This window comes from Lates calcarifer, linkage group LG3 (assembly GCF_001640805.2).
Source record: "Lates calcarifer isolate ASB-BC8 linkage group LG3, TLL_Latcal_v3, whole genome shotgun sequence".
Classification (NCBI taxonomy): Eukaryota; Metazoa; Chordata; class Actinopteri; family Centropomidae; genus Lates; species Lates calcarifer.
In genome coordinates, this window is record NC_066835.1 from 944 (window position 1) to 25,383 (window position 24,440).

The following is a 24,440-nucleotide window of genomic DNA, read 5'->3' on the forward strand; positions in this document are numbered from 1 at the left end:
CCTCTTAAAAGGAAGTTTTTCCTTGTCACTGTCGCCTAGTGCTGCTCATGGTGGGAATTGTTGGGTCTCTCTCTTTAATTATATAATCTAAAGAGTTGTGATTGGGTGTTATATAAATAAAACTGAAAATAAATTAACTTGTAGCTGAAAGGAAACAAACTGACCTTGATTTCTTTCTCCTGTTGGCTGTTGCAAGGTCTGACCATGCAGATCCTGGTCTGCCTCTCCAGCTGACAGCGTTGGTTGTCATTGGTGATACGGGATGAGATGGCCATGCCACAAGTGGCCGAGCACTCACTCCACTCTGTAGTCTGGACTATACAATTATCTCTGGGACTCTCTCCTAGCGGGCCATGGGGAAACACTGGTCTGAAGCCTGTGACAGGCTTTGAGGAGGGCAAGGGTGAATCTGAGAAGGTCCTGCAAGAAGAGAAAGGAAGGTGGAGACAGGAGAGCGAGGAAATTTAGTGGGAGGTAATACGAGAGAACAATTTAATGTTGTTCTGAGACTAAACTAAATGAAGAAAAAATGAACTACAAAGCATAAACTCTACAGAAAACTGCGTAAGTGCAGGAATTTTAAAGATGTTTAAATCACCTATGGTGGCAGGTGGAGTCAGAGTGATATAATACTGTCAACTAGTTTCTGCACATGTGAAAAAGTATCCAAGAAATGTGTGTGATCTGGGGGCAAGTCAGTTTTAACTCTCCTGTTATACTCAAATTTACCATTACTGGAAGAGTACAAGTACAATGTTTGGTCTCTAAGCCTTTTTTTCTGTTATTTAAGACACAGCCCTAATAATAACTAATAACAGGGCTTAAGCTGGACACACGCAGGTTTTATTGGTCTTGCATGCTGTATTAACTCACATTGTATATTTTAATAGCCCAAGCAAACAACTTCTGTGCTCACACTGCACAGCGCATTGGCTGGTAAAACTGAGAAACATAGAATGCCTGATCAGTTTTGTCTGTTGACAGTTCCACACAGGTTTTATTCAAATTGATAAAAAAAAAAAAAAAAAGAACAAAAGGAATTCAAAGTTATGTCACAGACAAACTAGTGATATATTCTACAGGAATACATGATTATGACACTACTTTAGGGCATCATACTGCAGCTGTCTGTTAACAGTATACACTTTTGGTTATGCTGACAGCATGGATCTAAGGATGGGTATGATGGGTTTTCTGCTACTTTGGCCTAGACTGAAAATCTCAACAACTATTGTCATGAAATTTGGTGCAAATATTCAAGGTGTGCAGAGTGACTTAAGTGATCCCCTGGTCTCATCAACTCTTGAATGAATTACCATGATGTAGACATTCATGGTCTTTGTAAACTTTAACAATTTCACATAGTGCCTGTATGGGAAGACACAAAGCAGGCTGTACTTCCTAAGGAGACTACGGTCTTTCAATGTCTGCAGTAAACTGCTGTGGATGTTCTACCAGTCTGTGGTTGCCAGCGTCCTCTTTTACACTGTGGTGTGCTGGGGGGGGGCAGCATATCCAGGAAGGACACATACAGACTGGAGAAACTGATCAGGCGGGCCGGCTCTGTGGTCGGCATGAAGCTGGACTCTCTGGTGACGGTGGCAGAGATGAGGACACTGGACAAACTGCTGGATATTATGGACAATGCCAGCCACCCTCTGCACACTGTCATCAGCAACCAGAGGAGCCTGTTCAGCGAGAGACTGCTCCTGCCCAAGTGTAGGACTAACAGACTGAAGAACTCCTTTGTCCACCATGCCATCACACTCTACAACTCCTCACTTGGGGGGAGGAGGAGATAGGGTATGGAGGACAGAAGGGAGTGGTAGCCACTTAATGTGCAATAACCCACCCGGACACTCAATAACCTCATCCACCGCCAGCCATACAGTTCAGCATATTTATATTTATTTATCTTAATGCCATACACAGTCCAGTATACTCAGTATATTTATCTTAATTCATTCATATTCCTCTCCATTTATATTCTGTGTCGTTTGCAAACTGTCCTGTGTGCTGTGTCTGTCTGTATAAGCTGCTGGAAACTTAATTTCCCTGAGGGAGTCATCCCAAAGGGATCAATAAAGTCTGTCTAAGTCTAAGTCTAAGTCTTACAGTTTGATTTTTTTTTTACAATTAGCAGTGCAGCCTCAGTAAGGCACTGGTGTGGCTGTAGACTCTATACCTTAAAATACTAAATTGAGGGTACTTATCCTAACAATCACCTACCTGCATGATTAATAGTTGTTCTATGCATTATTCCTGTAATGCAAAGCCACTATGTGGGTCTGAGACTTAAAGAGAATACCACTGTGATATCACAAGCTGTCAATCAATGTAAAACATCAGCTGAATCTTAACAAAGAATCAAAAACTCAGAGCAGTCGATGTAACAGAGGTCACACTGACCGGCAACCACTGACTGGTAGTGGTGGTCCTGAGGTGTCTCCCCACACACCCACTCCTCACAGCATTTCCCAGGGATCTGGATACGGTGTGGGTACGGGCAGTCAGGGGAGGGCAGTCGGATGTCACTGGCACACATTGGTACACAGCCAATCTCTCCATTCATACACACACAGTGGTGCTTACAGCTGGGCTGGAAGGACTCCCCACTGCGGTAGATCACCCCCCCCAGGTCACATGTCTGACCCTCCTGAGCTGTAGACAGACAGAAAACATACAGCACTGTCAAGATAAATTACATAGAGCTTTTTCCTATGGAGTACCAGAGGAGACAAATGTCACTAACTGATATTCTGATGAATCTAAAGTACTGTGTACAGCATGTGTGTACAGTATATATGAATGACATAGTGAGTTAAATGGATTAAATTGGTAATATTTTTTGTTATGCTATGTTTTTTTTTTTTAAGTCAAACTTGTTATTTAGATGATCAAATATCTTCTGGAATGTAGTTCATACTTAAAGACTTGCTTTTCTTATTGTAAGTGACAAGGAAACTTGAAAATGGAAAGGAGAATGAATGGCTGACGTTCCAAAAAAGGTCTAGGACAGACAAATCTTTAAAAGGTTTCATTTAAGACAGAAAAGCTTAAATGGTGGGAAAGAAAAGTAGTACACAAAGAAAAAGGGAGAGGTGGCCTGCACACTGAATGTTGCAAGGTCTCAAAAATCTAATTATGACTTAATCAGACAAACATATGTGTGAACAAAGAGCAAGCAGTATGATGTATCTGCTTACAACTGGGGGATAACGTCAACTGAAATAACACCCATCGTCCAACCTATTCGCTGTGTACAGAATTGTAAAGAAAAAAGGACTATAGCGTAAGGATATATGAAATAAGCATTTTAACAATACACATTGTTTAAATTGCAAGAAAAATGCATGTAGTGATTATACATGAGGAAAAAAATAATATGTGACTTGGCACCAGAGCATCGTGTTCTTTGTTTTTTTTTTTTGTTGTTGTTTTTTTTTAAATAAAGAGCTTTTTGTCAAATTCCTCATTCAATTCAATTCAATTTTCTAACTCTCTTAGTTCTATGGCAGCCAATAGAATGGCCAGTTTGTTGAAATGAGCTGTGACAGATCACATGGGCAACAATTAAGGCAATTGACATGAGTACAGTGGCAGGTAATTGCAATGTATAGGACTATTGCAGCCTCTTTGAGGATGGCTGAAAGATTTGCACTCATGGGTGAGGGCACACAGGGTGCAGCTAACATCTAGTTTGATCACTTTTCCAACTTTTTAAAATTTTCTTAGAATATTTCAGACCAGAAAGATATTCAATCATCTAAGTCACCTCTTGATTTATATATGTTTCACTGATATAAGATGTTATGTGGTGGTGTGTTTTATGAAGAATGTATTACCCATGCAGATGCCAGTCTCAGTGTCACTCAGCAGAGCATAGTCACAGTAGAGCTCCTTGTGATGGTCACAGGGCTCCAGCAGGGAGCAGGGCTCCCCCAGCTGCCTGGCACACACCTTACAGCAGCCACAGTCATCCAGGACCAGGCTGGTCCCCAAGGGGCAAAGTGGGGGGTCTGCAGGGCAAGCACAGGGCTGGGAGCAGTCCTGTGCCTCTGTCTGCAACAAACACACAAGCAGCAGGATACAGCAGGAGGACTGTAAAGACTGTCTATATGAGAACAAAGCAAAATTTGTGACCTGCTCAGCAAGAGGGAAACATCTGGAGAGACACTGGGAAAAAAAGAATTCTGCTGAACCAGCCCAACTGTTTGTGTTGGGGAGAATGAAGTTATAATGTTCTAATAAGTTATTATTATCCTTTACATTTTGAGCTATTAAAGTTCAAATTGTGCAGACAAATCACTGACTCACTGCACTTACTTGTTGACTGCCAATGTTATGTCCTTTCTGTCTTGTCTCTAACACTGAGAATACTTCAAACATGTTCCTGTTAGGGTGTACTCTGGTGGCCCAACATCTGGCCTCTCCCCACCTGAACCTATCAAAAGCAGGAATCTTGTCGGAAGGTAGCATTGTACTCGAGACAATGTTAACATTAACATTGTCATAACTTTCCATGATATGGCAGATGTTGTGTGGTGATCATCACTAAAACAACACATTCTCTGATTTGCCACTTCAGTGGTTTGGTTGAACAAGCAGGCACTTCCTCATATTGTTCATCACTCAGGCAAGTTTAGAAAGCTGTAACTACCTGGTTAAACCATTTGACATTTAGACATGAGAACATGTTGCAGTGCACATTTTATGTTTAAGCCAATGTGTGCATGGAGTGTGTGAATTAAGTCATAACATTTGATGTTGTGGCGGGTAATTAAAGTGACTAATATAGCAGAGCTCAGTAAGTAGAACGTAACGAAAGCAAATCTAAGGAGCTAACAAACTGCAAAAGAGGAATTTGTTGATGCCAAAAGCAAACAAAAGTATTTTTTTACAAGACATTACAGAGTGCACTCCTCATAGATAGCAGAAACTTGTGATAGCAGATATAATAAAGTCTTGGAGTGAGGCTGTTACTGTTTCAGTGCAATTTAACAACTGCACAGAATGCCACAAGATGGCGACACCACACTGTGATCACGAGGGCCAACAAACACTTTTCATTCCTTGTTTCTCTCCCATGGTTAAGCATCAGCCCAGCAGACAGGGAGCGGGTTTGGAAGACAAAAACATGACAGCAACAGAGAGGAAATGGTGAAGAAAAATAGTTTAGCAGCAGGAGCTCCCTACATTTTTACCCAATTCCAACAGTCTCAGATCGTATCATCTGAGGTTCAGTTCTTTGTGGTGTATGACTTCACCCTAATGTATCCACCCACATGCTGATTAAAACATTGCACATTTCCAAAGCAGCACAATACCTCAACTGCAATATGAGCTCATCCTCAAAAGATTTTTCCATAGGAATTAGTTTGTTTAAAAAAAAAAAAACTTACCAATGAGATAATAAGCAGAAGAACAAAGAATGTGGCTGAAGTTTCCACAGACATGTTTCTCAGCAGGCTGCAGTCCACTCAGTAGTAATGGTTCCTGTGGCAGGAGGCTCAGTATATTATTCTCTCTGCAGCAGACTGATGAAGCCTGGGAGGAGAAACTGGCTTAAATACCAGCCCAGTGGGTGTAGCCAGAGAAACGAGAACCATGGCACTCTGCTCTGAGAGGTGAAAATATTCCAAATCAAATGGCTGTTTTACGGAGACAGCCTCCTCTGTCACATTATCAGCTCATACCTTTACAGGTAGACAAAATGCCAAGTGACAGGGGGTGTTTTGAATCTGAGGTAACTAACAGCAGCTAAGACTGGTCATTTTAAGTCTTAATTTGCAATCCAATTTGCAGTGTGGCTCTGACAGTTAATGTAACATGTGAGTATTCAGAGCCTTGGGCGCAATTCAACAAAGGACAGTCTGAGTTTCAATTTTAGGAATGTTGGCCACAGAATCTGAGAAACGATTTAATGTAGCAGAGGTTATGATTGTGGAAAATGAGGGTAAGGTGTGCCAAACACCGACAAACTGCAGAACGGCAGTGGCCAGTGGAATCTCAGAGGCAGGGACACACACACACACACACACACACACACACACACACACACACACACAACAGGGCTGTTCTTAAATACCAGGAAAACCACTGTGACACTCTCAGTACAGATCACTTCACAAAGCTGTATTGATGGCAGGGCTGCCATTCAGGAACCACTTGTTTCCAGGAGTAGCATATGAGAAGATGCAAAACCTGACACTGTAAGAGAAACACAAAGCTTGAAGCCATTATGCCTCTAAGACATGGACACGAGTGCTTTTACATTCACATGAGTATCCTGGTTATAGGGTTAATGTCTTATCCTGGTTTTGCTGACAGTGTTTAAACATGACAGAAAAGTTGCAGGTGAGTCACTTGTGTCTGTTTGTAAAAGTTCAGCTCACCAAAGCATGCTTCTGGTGGTCTATGTTGAGTTAGCAATGTCCGTGCTGGTCTGAAGTCAGGGTGGGGTCTTCATAATCCACTTTCAATCCACCTTTTGTGAGCTCTTCCCTCTATTTGATACATTTCTCCAGCTGATATGGAGTTTCTCTGACTTGTGATCAAACCACAGTATGTCAGAATCCAGAGGTATGCAGGGGGTTATGAGGTGGGAATGAGGTGCAGCTATTCTGAATGGTATACATGAGGCACTTCACAGACAGCAGCAAGCAGTGAATATCCAGGGCAGTGAACCCAAGTACTGAATAAACACTAATGCTACTCATCAGTGGAATTCATTTGCACTGACTGCTCCCAACTCATGTGCTGCAGCTGGTGTTTACCAGATACAACTTGGGGAAGTTTAAGTAATTGCACAAAGATGTGCACTACTTGTGGCCTATTCAGATGGATGCTTGATCCAAAAAAAGTTCATGTATTGCTGTTATGTTATTGGTCATAAAACATATGAAAAAAAATATAGACAAATAAAAAGGAGAGAGATGAGGAGTACAGTCTGAGGGATGTGGGATTATATTTCATAATTAATTATATAAATATTAAATGAATTTGATGCTTTGAAGGCCCTAGAATTGCATTGAATATTAGATTAGAAAATACAACATGACTTCTGGTATAAACCACGCCTGCTTTCCGGTCCTCTAACCCCCCTAATCCTATTACAGATACAGAGACAGATCATTGTGTTGGTTGAACAGATACAGATAACAATGTCTTAATAGACCTCTAGTGGATACTATTTCTGGTCAGAAGAGCACACAGAATCTTTTGTGGACCATATCAAAGTCAGTACAGTATGAGGACAGACAGGTGATTCTTTGCGGAGCCAAAGATACACATCCTACTCATCACAAGAGTGAATAGATGGTGGAGCTTCAACTGTTTGTACACTGTGCAGCTGAAAGTGGTCTACAGAGAGCAGCTCCTATTTAAGACACAGACAGATTCCAGCCCCAACAGAACAATAATTTATTGAGCTAGTTTAGTTCCTGCTCATTCTGAGGTCTGGTCATTGCACATTTGGATTGGAGGAATAATCTTTCTTTAAATTTTTTATTCTTATTTTAAGCTGTTTCTCACCACTACAAGGCCTAGACTAATGTTTATCTGTAAAGCTAACATAACCTGTCTCAAGATTCTGAATTATATGGACCATTGATGAGTTTTTTGCTTACTACACCTAAAAAATCTACAAGATTTGACTTGAGACAGCTGTCAGTTGATGGTTGTTAGGTTCAAATCTGTGAGAAGTTTCTATCTTTTCCATGAACTGCTTTGTTGTATAAAGCAGTCAGTTTGGACATCTTATTTTTTTCCCCATTTTTCCTTTTGTGGCCACTAACACCATTAAAATATCTGAGTTTTCCCAAAATGTTTTTTTTTTTTATGGTCAGTTTCTGATCTGGTCAGATAACTCTTGCACCCAATCAGTACGACTCAGATTTTTTGCCCTCAGTTACAGAGGTTTTATTATGCTTCACTGATGGTGGGAGGAGATTTTAAAGAAGTGAAAAAGAAGTATTTACATGAAAAAAACAAGCCTCTGACTTCTCAGATGATAGAGCCACTGTTATTAATGCACTTCAAGGGGAATAGAATGCACTGTAACTTCATCAGGCTAAATTCATATTACAGTGTACTGTTATGTGTGGTGAGAGGCCGAGCACACCTTTGACTTAAGATTAAATCATAATGTGACAGAGGCAAATATTGTTTTAACCAGAAATAAAAATGGACAGGTGCTGACAGACTCATGACAAGTAAACAATGTTTTTAAACAATTTTGTGCTAATGTATATAATGAGGCTTTTTACAAAGGCTTGACCTGCTCAGATTATCATCCTCAAACATTTCGGAAATGCAGTACACTCAAGGGATATCACCAGGCCATACAAAAAACAGAAGTGCTCTTCTCTCTCCCTCTTCTCCATTCTCTCTCCTCAGAGAGAGAAGTCTCTTAGTCCTTCTCTGTTCTCATCCTACACCAAGGGTAGGAACAAAGCTCCCTGACCTCCATGAGACCTGCCTGAAGCACAGGCCTGCACTGGATTGAACTTTGGACTTTGAACTTTGATTAATCACAATGTCTTCACAAGAGCTTATGTTATCTTACCCTATATAAGTGGTATATGTTTGTCCCAGAAACATTATTGCAGAATGTGTCTTATGGTCTCAGCCTTTTGAAAAATATGTTAATTCCACTTTGGCTGATTTATAATGACTTGATTACACAATAATAATACTTACATTCACACTTAATAACTGCAGGATGCTATTATAGCTGCTAGAAAATCCATTATACAATTTTAGTTTACCCCTGATTTTAACATACAGAAGTAATGGCATGAGTCTCACTGCCAGGTTAAACAAGGCCAGCCCAAGACTGTACAGGCATGGATTGAAATGGCTACTGCTATTGGGAACATTGGGTTACGAGTTGATGTATGGTGATTAACTTTTCTCAGCTATAACGTCAACAGTGCTTAGGTGACTATGGTTTTCGTTCTAAATTGAGTTCATTGATTGCCTTCTGCTGCAAATTACTGGGATAGGATTTGAAAAATGTTAAATTATGCTTTCAGGTGCTTTCAGCTGAAGTCTGTATACATACTTTTTACAGTGTGGTCTCGCTACTTTAATGTAAGAAAACAATCCAAATACATCTTACTTCACTGAAAAGGTTGCAAATGTTTTCATGAAAATAAGGAAGGAACTGTTGGATTTGGGTAAGTCTGAAAACAGTGAGACTTTGTTATGTGCTTTGGCAAACTGCTGCCATTCTGCAGTAACCACATAATTAAATGTTTTTTGTCTCTGTTCTCTTGCCACAAACATTACAAAAAACCTCACAACTGACTACAGGCTAATAGCTACCATGCCCAGACAGGTGACATGATGGCACTCTGCACATGTGTCTGACATAATGTTTGAACCATGTAGTCAATCACCATCATTTTCTGGTTCCCCATGCACCCCAACCCTCCTCTGCCTTCCACCACATCCTAAATGGACACAAATGCCTGTTTTTATTACCATACTTGCACTTCTACCTTTGTGAGGACACTCATTGACATAATGTATTTCCTAGCCATTACTCCAATCACAACTATGCCTAACCCCATCCCTTACCCTGACCCTTGCTGACCCAACCCCTAAAACCAAGCCTTAATCCTCAAACAGCCTTTTGAGGTTGTGAGGACTGACCAAAATGTCCTCACTTTCCCAAAATGTCCTCACTCAGTAAGGTCTACAACTCAAACTCACAAAGATAAAAATACAAGTACACAACACACACACACACACTAAAGGCATTGACCTGGCCTCCCCACATGCCATTCTGATCCAGCATCTATGAGATGCATCAGAACGAGCCAGATGTTGGATTTCCCGGCAGGTCAGAGCTGTTTTAGAAGCACAAGAGGGACCTACACAATATTATGCAAGTGGTTTTAATGTTGTGGCTGATCGGTGTATAGTAGCTGAATCTGAAGTGATTACCAGTCTGTCCTTCTCCAAAGCTGTAAGGTAGAAATCATACAAGGATCCTGTCAGTGTTGATATTTCAAGCAAACGGGTCCACGTATGTTGACTATACAACCATACAATGACACAAAAGAATTTTTGTCTCACTTGTTTTCCAGTTTATTTAATGCAAAAGGCTCTGTCTGTCAAAAAACAAACAAACACAATACAAAAAAATTGTGTTGTCCTGCAAAAAAAGATTAACCTGGCTCAACTCGTAACAACTTTATCAGGGACTGTACTGCTTTGCACCTAATATGTGCAAACTCACATTAGTGGTTGATAAATATGTAGTGCATATTTTGGCATCCGAACTTATAAACTTATGGGTGTGTTACCTTAAACTGTTCTTTTTGGTACCACAGTGTTTTTCGCACCTCACCCCTCCTGTTGTGTCACAATTAGACACACCAACAAATAGACTGTGAACATTTTATGTATGATTGGTGAAACTCACCAATGCTCACTGTGATTGAGAAGATGAGGTTGTTGCTGTACTGATGCTGGTGGTGCTAATAAAGTTGCTGTTCAAGATGATATCCTCTCTGACCTGAGTACATTCTACCTCACGCCACACTGGTGTCACAAATGAGGTGAGATAGACGATAGGACGGGGAAGGCATTATTTGTTGCACTACCACGAGTTCTCCCCTGTTCATGGCAGACTGTGCAGGTCGCCATTTTTTAAGACCCAGCGTCTTTGTGTTTTACACCACCATCAGGCCAGAATTCATCAAATCACATCAAAGGTCAACATTTACTGAGCACATTCATGGATCTCATAGGATTCACAGTGTGGACTCACAGTGTGTATGTCCATGGTAAAGAAGGAATGTTTCACTCAGGGCGGCATTATGGCTCACTGATGTGTTTTTAATAGTTTTTGGACAAGAATCAAGCTCTGTTGCACATAGAATAACATCTATCAGGATTTAGAGAAGTACAGAAAGACAGAAAAAAGATTAACCTCATGTAATAATCTTTTAGGTGATTTCCTCTAATGAAGATAAATGCACAATACTAGTTAGTATTCACACAGTTATTGACAAGATTATTTTAACCAAGCCACATTTGAAAAGCAGGAGCCTGGTTATGTGTTTTGCACAACTTCAAATGAACTCCAGTCAGGAACAGTTAAACTGACAATATATTATATACCTAAAAAACAACATGAATGTCTCACTTTCACCTGGAGAGAAGTTCCTCTAAAAGAGGACTCAACTAAAGTTAGTAGAATACGTTCATTATTGGTTTCTTGTTTGGGATCTTCCAGTGGAATTTGCTGACATGAAGAAAAATACATATAAGACTAAACTGTCAGTATCTTTGAGCATGGAAGTTCATTCTTGACCTTTGGGAGCAATATACGTATACAACACAATAATCTAAGCTCAATGGTCCACTTGCTGACCTTTTAATGAATGAATCTCACTCTGATGAGACCAGAACAGACACTGCTAATTCAATGGGACTATCAGAAGCATCCCAGAGAGACTTTCTTCCATGGCTGGACTCTAGTCCTCAATTCATGAAGTCAGCACTTAAAACAAACTATACTACCCCTTAGGATCTCTGGCTTTGCATCATCCCCTTGATATGTTTCTTGTTTGGTTGTTTATCACTTCACTATCACTTTGTTTGCAGTGGGAGAGTAAATACTTCTCCAGGCTGCACCCAAGCAGAAAAACTCCCCTCCTTCCAGTGGTGGAGTAATAGAGTATTTAGTTGTATAACTTTCCTTGGTTATTAGCAGTTCTTTGACCACGGTCCCTTTGGTGTTCATGTGAAGTGGAGGTGAAAACAAGCCACCTGACTCCACAGCTTGTTAGTCACAGCAGGATATGCAGAGTTAATTACATCCTGTGTTACGGTACAACAGCTGAAGTGAGTGAAGGTGTTTGACTGGAATCAGTGCTCAGCTTGATGCTTTTGGCTGCAGCTGGAGTTGGATGACTCAGTCCAGCCGAAGCACTGAAACTCTGCTCAAAGACTGAGCTCAGTGTTGTTTTTAGTTGAGTCCTCTTTTACGGGAACTTGTCTCCAGGTGAAAGTGAGTGAGTCATGTTGTTTTTTTTAGGTATATGATATATTGACCAGAGTTAATTTGAAGTTGTGCAAAACACATAACCAGGGTTTAACCTGCTTTTCAAATGTGGCTTGATTAAAATAATCCTGTTAATAACTGTGTTAATTTTCGGCCAGCTAGTTTGGTTTTTTAATTTGCATTTTGCAGGTGTGTTATCTTGCATAATAGAGTAATTCAGCAGTGGGCCATGCATTTCACACCAAGGCCTTCACTGGTGTCCTACCTCTATGGCGGCTGTGGCTCAGGCGGTAGACCTCAGGAGGTAGACCCACCAACCAGAAGGTCGGTGGTTCAGTCCCCGGCTCCTCCAGTCTGCATGCTGAAGTATCCTTGGGTGAATGTGACATGTAGTGTGAAGTGCTTTGAGTGGTCAATCTGACTAGAAAAGTGCTATATAAGTACAGTGCATTTACCATTTACCATACTCTTAATAGGCTAACTTAATACCTTAATATCACGGCTATAGAAACCATCAACACTATACAAAAATGCAGTATTACAGAACTTTGCATCACAGACATGTGGAGTCATGTCATGTATCCAGAATAAATGCCATTACTAAAGCTATGCTATAAAAACCCAATTAAATTCAATAGGTCTCCAAACACTGCAGCCACAGCTGCTCCACACACATCACCTGCAGAACTGAATAAGAAATAACAAATACCAAATACAAATTTCCTTACTTTTTGTGCTAAGTTTAGTATTAATGGAAAAAACATATAAAAATATAATTGATTGTGACAACATTTGGGCCAGCAGAGAAGGCCTTGCTGGCCCTAACAGCCCACCACTGCAGTAGTCTTATTTTGGAACAAAGGTAACATGAACCATGATCAGGATTCACTGGCTGAGACCTAATCATTTGACTGCAGGTACATAAGGAACCCACCCAGCATGCACTGGGGCTACAGACTACAGACAGGACATTAGTTTGATTTAATGTGTGTTGTTGCACTGTCAGTGGAGTCACAAGGTGGCGTTTTACTTTGTATTCCACAATGTTTCCACAGTTTCCACACTGCTGTTATTGTTATCACCAGTGAATGTGGTCAGGGTGTGAGTGATTGGTGAGATTCTCCAAACTGCAAGAGAATATGTAGTGATAATCATAAACCTGCTGCAGCTAATAATTCTCCTCTGTGATGTGTAATCTTTGTATTTGATGCTGCTAGCTCACAGAAAAGTGTTATCTTATTGTCTATGTAGTATATTCTGACTATGAAATGAAACTTTGCTGGCTGCATAGACAATTTTCATCAAAGTCAGTTCAACAGTCAATTACTGAATAAGTCTTAGTGTTCAAAAGATACATTTCTGTTGAACTGAGTTTACAGTATGTGCTCACTGAGAGAATTTCAAACTTAATTAGTTTTTTTCAGTGTACACATTTTTATTTTGCTGTTCATGATGAAATGTTTTATCATCAGAATGAAATTAAATTGTAATTAAACCAACAAACTGTAATAGTTTCTCAATCAAATGATATCTACATTGTTCATTATACTTCTAAGAAAGTCAATAATTTGAATATGAAAATAAGTTCATGTGTGTTATTCAGCTCTTCACAGCACTTGACTTCCAAGTGAGAGAATATCATGACCCTAAAGATTTTTTCTCACCCGCTTGCTCTATAGGGGAGTCCTTATAGCTCCTCTGTAGAACAAGACTAACATTGTCTGCTTAACAACATGGGACATATTTTACAGTGCTAATTTGAAGATAGAGTGGTGGTGTTGTAGCTGCCTTGCATCAGAGAGTCCCTACACTCTTCTTGTTTGTCTGACAGAAATCAACATACTTGGAGAATCCCATGAACTGTCAACTCCTTCCTTGCTTTCATATCCCAGACGATGTGTGAGGGCCGACAGGCTTATCATCCACTTCCTGAACCTCCTGGTGAGCAACGAGACAGAGTCCAGGTCACGACCTTACATCACTCTTTTATCTCAGCTGACTCGTATTTCCTGTGCCATGACCTCACCTGCTAATGCGCTGACGAATGTTATTTGAGCTAGATTAGCCCATGACCCAGGAGGGTGGAGAGCTGGGTTGAGGTGTGATTGGGCCAGAAAAACTGATTATATTGGGTAGCTTTCCTGCTGAAATATTAGAAAATGAAGGCGGGTCTTTGACTGTGGGTTTCTTTGACGCCTGTCACCCTCAGCAGAAAACCCATCATGTCTACAGCTGAACCAAGAATCAAGACTGTTTCATTATCAACTGGTCTTGAGACAATTTAAAACCTTTCCTCAGTCATAGTGTTACCCTTTTAAGTTGCACTCTGAGTACTACTGTACATATATATGTACAGTATGTGACAGAGGCTCCAGCAGTTCAACCAGTTCAACATACTGAAAAATAATACACCATTAAGTAGTAAAACTAGGGCATAACCATTGTCTAGGCATTGGGGGTGGTCCAAAAGAGAGCTAGAATATTTTTTCTTCAAGTGCATCTCCCACAATTCAATGAAATTTATATATGAACATTTACACATTTAGAATATAGTTGAGAGGACTACATTGACCATTTGAACTCACATTTAACAGAATAGTCGATGAGGTTGTATCTGCCTCTACGCTTTGTTTAGGTGAGCTATGTACTGTTTACTGACTTTAAACACACCTACCTAATAGAATAATTTTATAGAATATTTTCTATAAAAGTGGTGTTGACCACTCGTGTCTTAAAATGATGGTACAGATTATCTGAAGTGGGGTTGTATGAAGAACTTATCCGTAGTCAGTGTATTACCTGCAGTAGATTTGGGTTGGTGCTTCTGAGTTTGGAGAAGCAGGCAGGAGTAATACAGAAGCTGAGCCATGTACTGCTGTGGATGGGGTCAGCAGAGAATACACATAAAATAAATATCCTTTTCATCTGATTAAGACTGGAGTGAAGTAACTGCAGTCAGTCATATACAATTGTAGTCTAAAGTATTTTGAAAGAGAAAGTTCTTTTTCATCACAGGATGATGATGATGATGATGATGATGATGATGATGATGATGACACTTCTGCCACCAGAGAGAGGTCCACAGAGGTATGCATCTGATAGGTCTCTCCTCATCCCCACACAGAGACTGGCTGGGCATTACCAGGTCCATCAACCTCCACAGCACAAATGAACACAGTGGGATATTCAGTATATGCCAGGTTGATTCTGAATGTAGAACTCCATAATCTAATGTCATCCTTATGTTTTATGTCAGTTACTAGTAAAGGAGTTATACAAAACACATCTCATTGAGGAAATGGCAAAAACTGTGTAATGGTGTAACTGAGGCAGCAGATTACAAAGGCAGATCTTGAAACTGAATGAAGTGGTGCTGGAGCCAGGCTTTGAGCATGCTTATTGTTATCTCAACCTGGACTCTGGTCCCACAGTGGGTCACACTGAAACACTGTTGGGGGCCTGGCTCAGGATCAACAGACAGGCATGGCATGGGTTCCTTCTGTCACTAAGCCATCAAACTCTGCTATGATTACATGGTGATATTTGCACATAGTTTTAGTTACAATGTGCAAATCTGTTGCTCAGGGTACATTCACCATACATTCGTGAATCATGCACAGAGCCCGGCCACTTGGCTTCAACATTAGTGATCATGTGTGCTGCATCACATACGATCTTGACAGTGCAGAGAATAGGGGAAGTTAGTTGCAGTATATTGTAATTAAGGTCTGTGTTATTGTAAGTCAATAGTCAATGCACATTAATGCTGTGGAAAGACTGACAGTTCACATAGTCTCCTTCATTAATTGAAGGAGCTGTGATGGGAATACTGTGTGTGTGCCACTGATGCAGCCTATTGCAAAATAAAAACTATTCACTGGTCATAGTCTGAAGTCTCAGCAGAGTGTCATTAACAGTAAAATACTGTGATAAACTTCAACAGAATCATTAGTGATAGTGTCATTAATGCAGGATCACACATAAAATGAGACTTATGAATCTGTTGCCCAGGTGCATGCTGGGAGGGCTCCCAATACACCTAGGCTGTTTCAGTGCTTTATTTTCTCATCAAAACCAGCTAATAGTGTGTAATACCAATATGTTGGTTAAGAGAAACAGCATGGATGCATGGATGAAACTTGTTGACAATGGTTGTTTGCAGTTTGGAACATTAATATGATTCTTTCATCTCTTTCATTTATTCTTTATTCTTCAAGCAATATGAACACATACAATTAATCTTCCTTGTTTAGTAGTTGCCTGACCTGTTGACTGCAGCTCTGTTTTACACATCACCTTATGCCTCAAATCAGTCTGTGCACCAAACCAGAGCTTCCTGTCACCACGAGTGTGTGTGGTGCCCACAGCGGAACGTTGATCAGCAGTGGACTTCACCTGTTTATTGACAGTGTGCACATCTGCCTGAGTTTCTAAAACACTACAGTGCTGTGGAGTAAAAATATCAATGATTTGTTTCTCTCTTTAGCAGGTCAGTGAGTATATCTTACCAACAGTACTACTGTGTTCAACCCTGTAAACCTGTGTTCAGCTCTGACCCATGGCATGCTTCACTCCCATGCTCTGCCACCCAGCAGACGAAAACATGTCATTCATCAGGATCAGCTCTTTGAGCTTCCGCTGCTAATTTCTGTCAATATTATTCACTTGATAATGAACCAGGAAGGCTGCAAACTGGACTCAGAAAAATATGTGCAAAAGTTTTTACACAGGGATTGAGGTTGTGCTGAGGTGAGGTGAACCTCGTCCCTCTCAAGACATGGTTTCAGCACTTTGTTATATCCTGATATTTATTATTTTCTAGTCTGTAACATGGGACAATTGGGCTGTTAACCCCCTCTACTCTCCGTCTGCTTTGGTTCCGTCTTCATCTCGTATCATACATCAAAGTCCAGGTCCTGGCTCAAGGCTTTGCTGCTGTTTTTGTATAACAAATGAAATAATAAAAACAGGACTTTCAGAGGCGTGTCCTCAGTGAGCTGATCCTCTGCTGGGAATGTCTCTGTGATGGTGCTGATGTAAGCACGTGTTCCCATATCACATCACTACATGAGACTAGAAGCATCTGCTTCCCTCAGCTTTGTTAGATGCACACACAAAATTTCAAGGGCAATTCCAGGTTATGCCTTGGTAGTATAAACAGGAATTGCATTAGTCATCATTCCTATCTGCAACATTATTCATTGGAAACACTATGTGTTTTGTTTTTGTATGTATGTTCTATTTAAATGTGAGTTTTCTATTTAAATTTAAATGTTTCTATTTAAACTTGTTCATTATTTTTCTATTGGAATTAGGTAAATTGTGTATCATTTGTGTAAATTTTGTATTTCGTACTTCTATTTTTTTTTTTTTTTTTTTTACAGTGCACTGGAGCACCCACAGTTTCGTTGCACTCCTGCAGTCATGTGAATAATTTGAGACAAAAATTCACTTTGTCCTTTATGAGAGTAAACTGAAAACATGTGAACTTCAGCTGTGGATATAGTCCAAAAGCAAACCCACAGATGCCTTAGGAACTCTGTTGATACAACCTTGGGTGTTTGCATGGATGTATTTACATGTTTGTATGCACATACAGCACAAGGTCTGTTTACTTATACATTTTGGGCTGCACACAGTCAACCCTGAGCTTTGCAAACAAACAGATGCAGAAACTATCAGTGAAGTTAAGTCAAGTGTTCAGTGAGATTGGTTAGCTACTCTGACTGGGTTGTGCTACAATAGTCCCAGATGGCTCGAGGTTAGCTTGCCAGCTACAGTAGTTTGCCAACTAACCCTTCTCCAGACTTTTAGCATCATGTCTTTTACATGGACACACAGACTTTCCTGTGCCACAAGAGACACAAGCAATCAGATGTTCACACACACATTTGTTTTGCAATAAGCAATGCCTCCAAATGAAGTGACTGGGATAATCTAGTTAACTAACTAACCGGTTGACCAGTTTGATCCCCAGCTTCTCCAGTCCATGCTGAAGTATCCCTGGACAAGATAGTGAACCCCACGTTGCCTCTGATGTATGTATCATGTGAATGGGTGTGAATGTGTTAGAGTACTTTGTGCATACAGTAAGTACTGTATGAATGTGAAGTGCTTTGAGTGGTCGATACGACTAGAAAAGCGCCATATAAGTTCAAGTCCATTTACCATTCACCAAAATACAATGTTAGAAATTATGTGATTGTTATGACAATAACATGTTCAGTCAGAAGTAGCTCAGAAGTGGAGCCACCTGTAAGCTGCACAGCAGAGGATTGTCTCTGCCCCCCAAACTCTGCAAAACCTGGAATTGACTGGGATGCTCCTGCTGGGCAGGCAGACCAAAGGTCTATAAAGTTTGAAGGAGAAGAGAACAAACAACTATTCATGTATTCACTCAATCTATGTCCCCTTCTCCTGTGTGTCTTTGTTTTGTGTTAGTTGTAGTGTTTCTGTCACTGGGGCATTAGTAATAAATATGTGTGAATCTAAAATGTAACTTGTTTGTGCTTTCTTGTACTTGCACCTTAGTCCAAGTCTAATTACTAATTACTATTAATATAATTCCAAATGACCTCACTTTGCTGAGTGCTACCATAAGTGATGGCCTAAACTATGAACAGAAGAAAAACTAAGCTGTGACAAACTGGAGTGTTTCATTGGCATTGGTGTTTTCTCTTACATCCATTTCTCAGTTGGACAAGAAGAAGTCTCTTTTCAAAGTTCTGTTATATGTACATATGTACTGTTTAATGTGCTATCTAATGAAATGTTGGCAGTACAGATCGAAAGTTACATATTTTATTTCTGTGTTTGGGTGCAATAGCAATTCTCTGGACTCAGTATGTGCCCAATAGACGTCAGTGAGATGTTTAAAAATGCAAATAAAAAGTGATGCTTTTCATTACTTGACAGATTATTATTACAGAGTTTGCACAATGATGAAGAGAAGTATTTTAAGTATTTCAGCCACTGAGAAAAAAGTGAACAGAAAAATGTCCATGTTTTCCACAGAGGGAGTTTGATTTAATTCCAATGCCTACATTGCATAATTAGTGCTGGTAAAGATTTAAACTGTTCAGAAATGGAGATGAGTTTCAGTCCTGCTAGTCTGATGCTGCCTGAGGTATTCTCCCCAAAAGTCTGGCCTCTGGGACACCTGCTGGGGTTACAAAAACACTTTGTCTTTAATGAGGTGAGGTAGAGGGCTAAAAATAGCCAGGATTCCTGGACTGAACCACAATGCTACCTTCCTTCTCTGTTCACTCAGGATGTTGTTTAAGTCTGGTACATTCCTTACATGCTTAGCCAGCCGGAATATTTGCCTCTTCCCCTCTGTTTTATTCCATCCACCTTCTCATGGCTTAAGAACACTTTGTACTAGTTGTGGCCAGATGGTACTCAGAAGCATCATCTGCTAATGTATTGAAATATTAAATCTGTAATGCACAAGTATACTCACTCAGATATCAGTATCAGGTACACTAAAATTCAAACTAATACAGTCTAATCCAGTAATTCTGCAATAAACCCTACCTTCATGAAAGTTTGTTGTTTTAGAGAGGTGTTGATTACACTTTGTGGACATTTTTGATGATGAAGTTTGTGATTCCATTGAACTGTTTTTATTTATTTATTGATGGTACTACAAGATGGGATGAATGTCACAGAGAAGCCAGGAACACGAGGGAAAGGATCCAAATGGAGACACAAAGACTAGTGGATGCAGTTCTGTGATTTATTCAGATGATTAAACACAAAGGCTTATGGGATTGTGAGGCCGACAAAGGTCAAAACTGTAGATCAATATGAGGCAGTTCAAAACAGGTAAACAAATCCAGTTAGGGTAGCAAAGAATCCAGAGTCCAAGAACACAGGCAAAAGTCAAAAATGCAAGTGAGCCCAAGGCATTGACCCACCATCTGAACTCCCCAGATCCCAATCCAACTGAGCATCTGTGGAAAGGCCCGAAAAAAGCCAGATCCATGGAAGCCCAATTGCACAACCCACAGGACCCGAAGGATCTGGTGCCAGACATGTCCCAATGGGCTCCAAAGGAAACACAGGTGCAGATCATGACATGAATAGGGTGGACTAAATATTAGGAAACTCCTCTCAATGTGATGAACACAATAAAATGCAGCAGCAGTACAACATAAGAGTAGGTTGGGTTTTTGTTCTTGTTCTTTTGCTTGTTTGTTTTGTTTTACCCAGAAACCTACACTAACTTTTAAAGGGCAAGAAGCTCCACTGGCTGGGTGATTTGTGAGACATTATCATAGAGCCACAAATCTGGAGCTAGAATTTGAGGGTGGAACATGTATGACTTGAACATGGCAGAGAACTGTTTATTTCCTGGTTCCTTGCAACTAAACTGCAATAGTTACTGTTTAGTTTGGCTTTATCTGTTTAGCTAACTTACCAACATGATAAACAACTCTTTATGCAAATGTTCACACCGGTAACATCTGCTAAATATCAGGGGTTAACAACACCTGTTATAAATGATCAGATCAGTACCTCCAGTCATGTGTGTGCAGAGTGCAGGCCTCTGCTAATTGTACAGCTCACCAATAAAACATAAGACACCATACTTTGTATCAAATTAGACAAGAACTAGAAACAATATGTTCTTTATCAGACAGTAAACACAGTCATACACTGACTACACAGCATATACATATAATTACCAATTAATCCAAAATATACTATACTTAGACACTGTTATGCCAAATTTGCTCTAATTAGAAAACAGAGTAAATGTTTTAAGTGGTTTTTATCAGATTTGACTGGTGATTCTATTCGTGAAGCCTGGTCTTGTTAGCTCAACATGACTGCCTTAGGGCGTCACCTTGGGGCTGCAGAGTGGCAAGACTCACCTCGATGGACTTTGATAGAACATTACAGGTACATTTTGAATGGGCACTGCACCAGTCTAACTATGAATCTCTGTCTCTCTGTATTGTGATTTTATCGACAACTACTCATCTGATTCAAGTGTATTGCTGGGAACCCAAGGAGTTTGGTTGATGATGACATCATCAAGAGTCATGCTCCAGCTTAATGGGTACTTTAATTACACAATAATACAGCAGCTGTCATCCGTATGCAAACATCATCACAACATCACCTCCCCAATTCTTTTGACAAAACAGTGCCAGTTGAACACACAAGGGGAGGATGAGAGGTAGAAAAGAAACCTAGAAGAATCAACAAGAAGGAATGTTCTGTACTGTATCCGTGCTCCTTGTTCAGTGCCAGTCAGACCACAGGAATGCAAATAAGTACTGCAGTCATGGTTTTCCACAAGACAGAGAGACCTAGAGGGAGGGTCTGTGTCTATGTGAGAAAGGAACACTGACTCTTGATGCTCTTTGATGCTGAGTAATTAACCAAACCCACAACCCTGTCATGCCAGTTAGCGAGCTAGGTAGACAGCATGTGTTTGAGCTAAATAAATAAAATATGTTTTTGTGTGTGTACTGTTTATTTACAGCAGTAGCCTGATTGTTGATTCAGAATTACTTCCGGTCTCTCTCAATACAGAGTATGCCAAGTTCAGACTCATCACCACAGTGCTACTGGCAACAGAGCTAGCAGTGAATTTCCAAAGGACTCACTTAGATTGTTGCCCTGGGACCAGCCAGTCATTTCAGGAGCTGGGTAACTGCAGAAATGGCCATAAGTCTCTGGGTGGGTCCTCAGATCTCTGCAAACACCAGGGCAAATTTCCAAACAGGCATTATTTTGTTAAATCAAATTGGCACAAATCAGCTCCTGCAGCATCCTCTGTAAAACACATGTTGAGAAAGACCTTTTGACATTGTTGTTGCTGGAGCTAACAGGTGGTAACTGGCTAATTCTTCTTTGAATTCATCCATGGTTTAGGTACACACACAGACTGGACCCAGACTGCTTTTTATCTTTCTTTTGATTGCTGCCTCTGTAAATGGAGCATCATCTCTCTTTCTTTATCTATCTCCCTCTCTTAATCTCCCTTTGTCCTAATTTCACTCACACACCTCAACATTGTGTTAGTTGAGGGTTGGGTGATGTGTGATGTATAACACTGGCTTTACAATCATTCCATACACAGCCGAATACTTGCACATAGCCTCACAACATCACATCATCATTTGAGCCTTGATTATTATGAGTTTTTATGCCCTGTGGAATACTTAAATTTCATGCCATCAGTTTTAGGTCCAACACATTAGAAAGACCACACACCAGATCCTACGCTATCATCTGGCTTCTCCATCTCCAACCTTGGCATACTTGTATTTCTGACCATCTCCTGACTGTGTTTCAGTCTGTTTTGTCATGCCCCTCTACCCCCTCCCATTAATTCAGCCACTGCCGCACATTTCTCCATTATATAGCACAAATGGCTAAAGGACAAACTCTGGGTCTCTTATGAAGGTTTCTCAAGGAAACTTAACCAAGGCCACAATGATTATCAGAAATACAGGCCCATATCGAAACGTTTATTTTTAAGATTTTAGAAAAGTTAGTCTTCTCCCAGATCGCTTTCAACATTTCTGATGAACTCCAGTCTTGTTTTAGAGCTCAGCACAGTACAGAATCCACTCTGTTAAAGGTTCATAATGACAACCTTCTGTTGATCTGGTGCTTGTGCTATATTAGTTCTGTTTGACCTCAGTGCAGCACTTGACGCAGTAGTCCTAAAAACGTTTTCGTCGTAACTGACAGACAGAGAGAACCCACACAGGCACAGGAACCTTCTTGCTGTGAGGTGACAGTGCTAACCACTGTACCACCTAGCTGCCCCCACTTGCTTTCAGTGTTTTACATATTGGTATATCAAACTGAAGCTGCTTGACAGCAAATTCCCAGGCTGTGTTTTGTTGGCAGTCAGCCCGTCTGTGACTATACAGACAAATAGAATTCTGGTAAAGTAACAAAATATGTTTTGTTCTACAGCATGTAGAGGAATGAAGTTGATTCTCAGGGAGGTCAGTGTCCTCTGGCTCGGAACTGGATTCTAGCTCTGGTGACTCAAACACATATGGCTGTACAAGTTCAAAAAACCACCAGTGTTTCAGAGCAGAGAATACTGCTCATTTTTGGACAATTTTTGGCATTCAAATTTGGCTGTGTGGTTAATGACACATTTTTGTGTGGTGTGTCAAACTCAGAACACGTATTTATCACTGCTTTACACGGACTTTAAAACACAGACAGAGACTGATATAGATATTCTCACTTCACTCTAAGAGACAAAGAAATAAGCATATTTACCAAACAAATTTTTATGTACTGATATCAGATTGCTTTTAAAGTGTATGTGGATATGTATGCTCAAAACATGGTTGCATGGACGTGCCAGCAGAAAGTTACCTTGTCCACACTGGCTGGAGCTGAGGGCTGTTTTGACTACTAGTAGCTGGCAGAGGTAGACATGTCCCCTTGGATTTCAACTGGAGCAGGTCTGAGAGGAAATACCACTGGCACAGAGTGAGGGCAGACATGCCTCACCTCTGACAGGCTGGATAAAACACTTCAGCAGCGCTGCAGGCTGCAGACTGAAAGCACATCGAGAAGAAGGCGGTGGCTGACAGCACGCTGCTGTGTGTTGCTGTAAGCTGACAACCCTCAAGGACAAGAGAGGGGATTTCTGAAAGCTATCCCAAAGGTTCTTTATAGAGTCTGGGGTGGCATATCACATTGCCCTCCTGCCAACCCCACTCTCTGTTTCCTGAGTGCATTCATACACACCCAGACAGAAGAGGCCCTTGAAGGCCTTCCAGCTTTAACATTTGGCCCATCTGGAAGTAATTAAAGAGGGAAAAAAGGTGGATGAGTTGGTCAGACCAATTTTCCCAGAGTCCACGAGACCCACCCTAACTACACTGTTCGTACTCTTAGTTCTTTCCTCACAATCCCTCTGTAACACCATTCCTCTTCTATTGGTTCCCTCCTCTGCATCACACCATCTGTCTAGTCTCTGGCTCAGGCAGGGTTACTTCTCACTAGAAGTATTGTCCAGCACATAGCTCTGTAACTGTCTGAACCTTTCCTTAGCTCAGACTGGACTCGACAGCAGTGGTTCCTGCTTGTACTGGGCTCAGTGGAGACCTCTGAACTGGAAACACATTAGAGTTGTAAAGTGCCAATTTATCAACTTACTGAGTATGGGATCAAACTTGGCTTTAAGTTATGACAATATTGTGTGCTGCATAAAGAAATTTTGTTTTTATCACAATATAATATTAAATATATGGTGTACTAAAACAGCCCTTATGTTCTTATACAAACTAAACCAAAGCAAAATAAACAGGGATATAGATGATATCATTTAAGAATACAGCCAAACTTAAGAAACTGGAAAACTTAAATTGTTGCTGAGAATAAACAGATATATTTGATTAGAATATTCAAAGTAAAGAAAAGTCCTTTT

The 24,440-nt window shown here is 40.5% G+C and overlaps 1 protein-coding gene across 1 annotated transcript; it reads right to left on the bottom strand.

Moving 5' to 3' along the window:
• Positions 1-400: 400 nt before the first annotated feature.
• Positions 401-5,556, bottom strand: LOC108896206 (CCN family member 2; the record flags this gene model as incomplete). The annotated part of the gene is made up of 4 exons (XM_018695245.2): positions 5,403-5,556; positions 3,846-4,062; positions 2,410-2,661; positions 401-420 (listed from the first exon to the last, which is right to left on the bottom strand). Coding segments are annotated over exons 1-4 (543 nt in total), but the record flags the coding sequence as incomplete, so codon positions are not given.
• Positions 5,557-24,440: the final 18,884 nt, after the last annotated feature.